The 9,006-nt window shown below is 33.5% G+C and overlaps 1 protein-coding gene across 1 annotated transcript; it reads left to right on the top strand.

The window, feature by feature from the left end:
• The first annotated feature begins 838 nt into the window (after nt 1-838).
• Nucleotides 839-1,798, top strand: LOC150017807 (olfactory receptor 5M10). Its single transcript, XM_090267533.1, has one exon. It carries the CDS (start codon nt 851-853, stop codon nt 1,796-1,798), a length of 948 nt encoding a protein of 315 aa, XP_090123659.1. The 5' UTR covers nt 839-850.
• The last annotated feature ends 7,208 nt before the right edge of the window (nt 1,799-9,006 follow it).

Below are 9,006 nucleotides of genomic sequence, written 5' to 3' on the forward strand. Positions count from 1 at the left end.
AAAAAGTACATCTAAAAACACCCCACCTTCATTTCCTTGATAGTACTTGCTTCTGACTGACATTGTGTTATACATCTTTGTCTAGGAGTTTAAGATATGATTCTTCTCCCAAAATACATGCTCTGTGAAGATGAGGAATATTTTTCATGCTATATCCCCAGAACCTAGAACAGAAATATGTCAAAATTTGCAGTGTAATGAATAAATGAGTGGGTTAATTTACAAAACAGAGAGAACAATTTTTTATTCTGTAGCTTCTTAGCTATTTATAGAGGTAATTTTCACTAACTCAGTGTCCTCTAAATAACATGGAGTCAGATAACTGCATTTTCAAATGAAAATACTATACTAAATAGTTATATCTTATTTTCTTCCTGAAACTATAAGATATCAGAGCTGGAGGGACCCTAGAAATTCAACTTCCATCATTTGTTCATTTGAATGCTGCTAAGACCTGTTGTTTTTCATACCTGATTTTCATTCCTTTGGCTTTATTTTTTTATGACATTTGAGAAAATTAGAGTTTTAAAAAAATAGATATAAATGTAAGATTATATATGATGCAATATTACTACATTATGCATATTAATTAGTATGTAATATAATTGTATATAAGTATATAATCATATACCTATAAAAGAGAGTATGTGTGTGTCTATTTGATATATTGAGAGAGAGAGAGATAATATAGAGATGTAGGGTGAATATATTTATGTAGACACACATGTATTTTTTTGAAAAGAGAAATTTCCCTATAATAAATAAATTAATAAGTAAATATGAGGTGGATAAAATAAATGCAGAATTCTTCACTTTTCTTTGTCACTTTTAGTTGTCAAGGGATAAAAGAATGTCTTCCCCAAACTACACTATAGTGACAGAATTCATTCTCTTGGGACTCACGGAAGACCCAGTACTAGAGAAGATCCTGTTTGGGGTCTTTCTGGCAATCTACCTAGTCACGCTGGCAGGGAATCTGTGCATGATCGTGCTAATCAGGACCAATTCCCACCTCCAAACACCCATGTATTTCTTCCTTAGCCACCTCTCCTTCGTAGACATTTGCTATTCCTCCAATGTTACTCCAAATATGTTGCGCAATTTCCTCTCCGACCAGAAGACCATCTCCTATGCCGGATGCTTCTCACAATGTCTTCTCTTCATCTCTCTGGTGATCACTGAGTTTTACATCCTTGCTTCAATGGCACTGGATCGCTACGTAGCCATCTGCAGCCCTTTACATTATAGTACCAGAATGTCCAAGGACACTTGTATCTTTCTAGTCATGGTCCCTTACACTTTTGGCTTCCTTAATGGACTCTCTCAGACACTGCTTACCTTTCACTTGTCTTTCTGTGGCTCCCTTGAAATCAATCATTTCTACTGTGCTGATCCTCCTCTTATAATGCTAGCTTGCTCGGACACCTATGTCAAAACAATGGCAATGCTGGTAGTTGCTGGATTTACTCTCTCAAGCTCTCTGTTCATCATTCTCCTGTCCTACCTTTTCATTCTTGCAGCCATCTTGAGGATCCGTTCTGCGGAAGGCAGGCATAAAGCCTTCTCTACCTGTGGTTCCCACCTGACCACAGTCACTATATTTTATGGCACCCTCTTCTGTATGTATGTAAGGCCTCCATCTGAGAGGTCTCTAGAGGAGTCTAAAATAATTGCAGTCTTTTATACTTTTTTGAGCCCAATGCTGAACCCATTGATCTACAGTCTAAGGAATAAGCATGTGATCCGTGCTTTGCGACAAATGATTAAAGGAAACCTCTTCCATAAAAATGTCGTTTAGGCATCGGCTCATTGTAATGACTAAGTGTCTGTGATAAGACAGCAACTCTCTTCAAAGGGCAAACCTACTATTTTATAGTCATTCTTTATTTATCGTCATGAACTCTCAATATTTGTTAATTTCTTGTCAAAATTTATAACTTTAAGGAAATTGTTCTCATAAAATGGTAACGTTAAAATTAAAAATGTTTTATTTAGCAGAGAACCTTTGATAATAAATTGGGCAATATTCAATAATTCAATATAACACTTTACTATCTTTACTTACTTGGGAATAAACATAATAGTACACTCTGATGGGAATATTAGAAATCCATCTCTTCTGAATTAGATAGTCTCCAGAGCCACAGTGAGTTTTAAATTAGGTGATTGATTTTACTCTTCTTTTAAAAAAGTTATAAATAATTTATTCTTCAATGTGTGGCGTACAGCAATGGTTCCAGTGTCTGGAATCACATTGAAGAAATTTTAAATACATGGATTATCCATAGATTTAAACTTCCTGTAAATATTTTCCTAAACACACATATTATATATGATACATCTTAAGAAGTTTTTTTCCACTTGTAAATAATGTTTATATTTCTCAATTTTGAAGATAAACTGTGAACACTTCCTTATGAGAGTCCAGAACTATGGGTCCAATTCAATCATCAGTATAGTACAGTGCCAAAGTAGTTATATATTATATACTAGTTCTGACATGTCTAATTTATTAAGAGTTAATAGAGTCTATCAGTTGGTTTCTGCAGACCCAAGAAAACCTTGAGACAGTATGGAAATGAGTAGATGTGTAGAAATCATTCTGGAAGAGAACACCTAATGTTTACTTTGGTTCATAAAACTGTCTGTGACTCATTATATTCTAGGTTAGTCTGTACCAGTAGTTTTCAAAATTTATATTGAGAAAAATTAATATTAAGAAAACTTAAAAATGAGATACATAATTCATTCATATTAATCCATGCATTATTAGTTAATGACATGGTTACATACTGAAACAAATATTAATCTTCCCTTAAATTGCTTTAAAATGTTTGGTATTTTAATATTGTGGACTTTGATTTTAACTAAAATCACAATACTAAATGTTCATATGACATCAACTGCTAACATGATCGTAGTATGTTTGAATTGTTTTCCAGGAAATATCTAGATGACCAGCAGTTATAGAAAATTGGGCACTATTCTTAAGTTTCAGTTGATTGCGTATAGGCTGATTCTCTCAAACATGTCCACTATATATAATTAAAAATACAGACAAATGTGAGGAAGTAATGTTTATCAGTCATATGTCTTAAACCAATGAATAACTTCTGTTTGTATTTTGTTGCATATTTCTCAATAAATGGATATTCATATATACTTTTATAATTCATAAAAATTGGAATATTTGCCATAGACAAGTTTGAACATTAATTTTCACTTGATAGTATTGTTTGTATTTCCACACAGACTAAATATATTTAGTGAAGGCCATTTTTAATGTAGTATACACAAAACTGAATCATACTTGAAGTTAATTACAAAAATATTACATATCTATTGTGGAAACTACTGATTTTTCAACTTTGTAATAAAATTCAATTTCAGTTTTTAAAATAAGAATAAAATTTACTTGTAATTCCCTATTAAAAGAGAACTGCCCTCTCCATTTGGTACATTTTTTCAACTTAGTTTATCTTGCAAACCATATTTCCATCATATTGATATTTCTGCTATTTTTGTTTTAATTGACTCATAACTCTATGTACATATTCCACTGATTGTTCTTTTATGATAGACTCTTAAATGTGAAATTGCTGAATTAAATAATTTCGACATTTTTAAAGACTGCTAAATTTTTCTTTGGGTAAATTTTTCTTCAGAAAGATTCAACCTTACTCATCAAAGCTTACACTTATGATAAATAACATTTGAGAGTAACCAATCCACTGTTCATTTGTTATTAGAAAATATCATTTATTTGTTTCTTTGCGGTCTCAACTGAAATTCTTAGGCAATAGATCTGTTTGCATTCAACACAAGAATTGAAATATATATTTAAAGAACAAGGGATACCCATCAGTTCAATGATTATTGTACATGTTACTTTTTTATTTTGATTTATTTATTGTTTTTCTATTACAGTTGCCCCACTTTTCCCCCCATTGCCTCCCCCACCTCCACACCACTCACTCCTTCTCCCACAGCCAATCTCCACCCTGTAGTCAATGTCCATGGGTCATTTATACTAGTTCCTTGACTAGACCTTTCCCCTTCTTACTCCCCTTCACCCACCCCCCCCCGACCCCAGTCACTGTTAGTTTGCTTCTTGTTTATATGCCTCTGGTTCAATTTTGCTCATTTGTTTGTGTTCATAAGTTTCCTGTATTAGGTGATACATATGGTATTTGTTTTTCATTGCCTGGCTTATTTTGCTAAGCATAATTCTCTCTAGTTCCATCCATGTTGTTGCAAATGGCAGGAGTTCCTTCTTTCTTTCTGCTGCATAGTATCCCATTGTGTAAATGTAAATAAATGTAAACACTTCTCCAAAGAGGGCATAAGAGGGTCCATAGGCATATGAAAGAATGCTCAACATCACTAGCCATCAGAGAGATGCAATTAAAAACCACAATGAGATACCACCTCACACCAGTCAGAATGGCCATCATCAACAAATCAACAAACAACAAGTGCTGGCGAGGATGCAGAGAAAAGGGAGCCCTAGCACACTGCTGGTGGGAACGCAGACTGGTGCAGCCACTGTGGAAAACAGTATGGAATTTCCTCAATAAACTAAAAATAGAACTACCATTATTAGGATTATACTTGAAGAATCCCGAAAAACCAATTCAAAAGAACTTATGCACCCCATGTTCATAGCAGCGCTGTTTACAATAGCCAAGTGCTGGAAATAGCTTAAGTGCCCATCTGTAGATGAGTGGATCAAAAAACTGTGCATGTTATTTCTGATGATATCTCACATGAACACTATTACATTTTCATTTGAAAATATTTTATCATTTTTTTGGTTTGTGGTTTTTCTCAAATCTAAAATTAAATATACGAGTATCTATATTATGTTATTGGTTTTCATGGCCATATTTTATGAGAGTATCTTGAATTATTTGAGACACAATTTTGTTGTATGTTATAATATTTTATATAACATTTCCCTACATTCCAATCCATTTTCTTCTATTATTTATTAATTAACCATTTATTTTTCCACTAAGTTTTATGTTATATTTATTACACATTAACTAAATTCTTTTCTATTTCTTATTCAACCCATCTATCTATCTATACCAAAACCAAATTATTATAATTATACAGATTAAAATATTTTTTAATTTTAGTAAAGAAATTTTATCTTAACTATTGTTGTTTTTCAAATTTATTTCTGGAGAACTCAAACTGGGTGTTTCTAGATATCCTATATTTTTAACCCAGAAATTATGCAATAATAGTTCAGTTTATGAAGTATATGCAGACATATGCATACAAATCAAATATGGCAACACATACAATAAATACTCACTTAGATTGCTTGAAAAATGTGGAAAATATTATTAATATAATCGTTCTATTCAGATCAGTTGGCGAGATGTATAAAATGGAAGCCAGAGTGAGGACTGCTTAGATTTGGAAGGTTATAATCTAGTTGAGTTGTCCTTTTGGAAAGGCAGAAGGTGCTGGTGGCCTATTCATGAAAAAAGCATGTAATCTGGGCACATTAAGGCTGTTTATTTATTAGTGCTTTTACACAAACATTTATTTTTGCACCACACCTGTGTCCACGATGCAACACATTTTTTCAAGAACGATACTTAAGTACAGAATCTTATCCCTAACTGAATTTTCTTTCACCAACAATTATCCCACAGAAGAACTGAGAGGCCCACACATATTCCTCAACTATGAGTTATTTAATCACTGAAAGAAATTCTGTGTTGATCAGAATTAAAATAAATAAATGTTAGTAATCAAAATATGAACTAAGGTACTGTTTTGTGGATCTGTTTTTAAGAGTTCAACAAGACTGGTAATTTCCACATTGATGGTGTCAAAGAGAATAATAACACATAGTTTTTCTGGAAATCAATTTAACATTATATTTTAAGGAGTCTTAAAAGTGTTTGTAAACTTTTACTGTTTTTCAAATTTTAAGAATGTGCTGAAAGCATAAAAAGACACTTGGGAGAAACTTTTTATTGTAATGTTTGTTTTATAATTGAGAAAAAGGGAACAAGTGATACATCAAATACAGGCAGTACTCACTTTGCAAGGTACCATGTTGTGCAGACTGGAAATGTGTCCTTGCTTTTCATGGGTCTCAGTCACCACAGCACTGTGCAAAGTGAGGACAGCCTGCATTGAATAACTGGCTGGACACAGACAGATGGCAGATGGAACACAGGCTGATTATACATAACTGGATCCCCTGTAAGGGTATGTAGGCTGTGATCAAGAAAACAAAAAAAAAAAGTGCATATTTTCAGTATCATCCAAGTTGGTGTCAGTGGTATAACATTAACTGTCTTCCAGTATTGTCCAGATTCCAGGATATAAAATTAAAGGATCTTCGTTTATTAATGTTAGAATTGCAACATGAAAGTAGGAAAAAGCAGGGGTTTATGTTGTATCACAAACTCCTTGGGAGCTTCCCCAATGTAATCTGAAACCAGTCCCAGTATGCTGAGGACAAGAAGAGACCCTAAGGAAAAGGCAGACCACTCCAGGCTGGTGGGTGGCAGTTTAGTAAACCAGGGAAATCACGCAGGAGGCTTTCATTGGGCAATGGGAAGAAGAGTAGTTTTCTGCATCCACTTGAAAAATCTTATGTTTATATACAGGTCTTACCTGGGTTCAGTCACACACACAGGGCCTTACTGGGTTCCCCTCTGTACTCAGTTCACATAGTCTCATTACTACATCACAATCTCCAGGCTGGGTCCTTGAGCAGCTTCTAGTGCCAGGAAGGCAAGAGGGTGGAATATCCACGCACAGAGGAGGGAATGAGGAGCCTCCCATTGCCATGGTTCAGTTCCCATGGTCAAATAGACAGTCAAGTCTTCTTGGTGACCTTCCCTGACAGTTCAAAATCTGTTGTATAACAGTGTTGATCTAGAATGCCATTCGGGTTCCTTCTAATTCAAGCTTCTATTATTTTCCCCTTAAAAACATTGTGCTTCTGAGTAAGTTGAGATCTTTAGATGTAAACAACACTAAACTTACTTGTTTCTTAGGAGTGAGGGATGAGGCAAGGGGATAGCAATATCTCTATCTATAATGTTTTAATCTAGAAACAAAATTTTTCTTTTATTCGCAAGTTTACTTCTTAAGAGGAATTTCCTCCAAATGAAGGGTCTTTTTCTTCTTAACCTTAAACATTACCATCAGAGCAGCTAGCATAATATACAATTGAGAGAAAGTAAAACCAATTAAAGTTGAGTTTTAATGAATTATATCTGATGCATGATGTTTTCTGTGTTCAATTTATATCTGCTATATTCACACACACAATAAAATGAACACTCCCAATGTTTTTGAGGGTGTACGGAAACTTGGGTACTCATTTGCTAGTGGTGATTTCACACATCACTACATCCAAAATAAAAAATAAAAAGAAGAATAAAACTGTAAAATTCTTATTTAATCTAATACAATTCAGAAATAACAACTTATATGGATAAAGATTTTCCTAAAAAGAGAAAAATAAAAACTCACTAAACATTAAAAAAATGTTTAAACTACTATAATGTGCTTTATCAATATTAAGTTATATTATACTCCTAAAGACTAGTTTCAAAAAGTATCAAACAATATGGAATAAACATATGTTACAATATAGTTGTCAAACACTAAACCAAATTTTAATGAATATTAGAGCAGCTGTTATTTTAAAATAGTTTGTGGGAAGACAAAAACTGAAAGGTAATATGTAAAATTATAGAACAAATCATTGTTAATATAGTAGGGATAAAATGATATCAACCTGTTGAGTAAAAAATAAATATTCTAAATCAAGAATGGGTATCTCTCATTAATAAAGGTATCTATTTTTATTAAAGGAAACTAATAAAACATATTGGGTTATTACAATGTAAAATATCATATGGTTTTATACTTAATAAATATAAAACATACGGTAAAATGTTTTGTGTATTAAAACATATGGTTTTATATTTAATAAAAGCAGACATAAAAATGCACCAAAAGTGTATTGAGAGCAAACATCTGAAAATAGAGCTATGACCTGTTTTAAGAAGATAATAAGCTTTCTTTAAAGGAATATATGTAATGTATCATAGAGCAGTAAATCATTTTCTTATTGAAGAAATACATTGTAAAACACTTTCTTTGCTAATAGGCTGGGCATACGGTGCTCAATATTGATGATCTAAAGAGTAAGAGAAAAAAACTTATCGGCTAATGGATTCAGTGACCTTGAGTGAGACATGGGCCTCTTTAATCATAAACAACTGACTTCTGCTGTTGCGTTTGCGAACAATCCTCATCTCCAAACAACTTTCCTGTTGTCTGTTTCCATTAGAATCTGACTTGATCCCAAGCTATACACACATAAAAAATATCACTGTTATTCCAGAGAACTGCATTTAGGCATAGCCAAGAAGAGGTATTTTTTTTATTGTTTTGAGGCTTTTTTTCCCTTCATTTTTGAGACTATTGAAATAGAAATTTTCTCCATTGTACCAAGGTTTTCCAGAAACACTCTTCTTTTTAAAAATAAATATTTTATTGTTTTTCTATTACAGTTGTCCCAAATTTTCCCCCTTTGCTGTCCTCTGCTCAGCCCTTCCACTGCTCCCACTGTCAATCCTCAGCCCCTTGTCCGTGTCCATAGGTCATTCATGCATGTCCCTTGACTAGTCCCTTCTCCTTCTTTCCACCCTTATCCCTCTCACCCCTCCCCCATGGTCAGGTCAGCCTGTTCCTTGTTGCCATGGCTCTGGTTCTATTTTGCTTGTTTTTTTGTTTTTGTTTTAAATTTTTGTTGTTGTTCATTAGGTTCCTCTTATAGGTGAGGTCATATGGTATTTGCCTTTTGCTGCCTGGCTTATTTCACTTAGCATAATACACTCCAATTCAATCAATGCTGTCGCAAGAGGTAGAATTTCCTTCTTTCTTTCCACTGCATAGTATTCTATTGTGTAAATGTACCAGTTTTTTGATCCACGCATTTGCTAGGCACTTAGGCTG

This window comes from Furipterus horrens, unplaced genomic scaffold, assembly GCF_987537825.1.
Source record: "Furipterus horrens unplaced genomic scaffold, mFurHor1.1.pri manual_scaffold_2, whole genome shotgun sequence".
NCBI lineage: Eukaryota > Metazoa > Chordata > Mammalia > Chiroptera > Furipteridae > Furipterus > Furipterus horrens.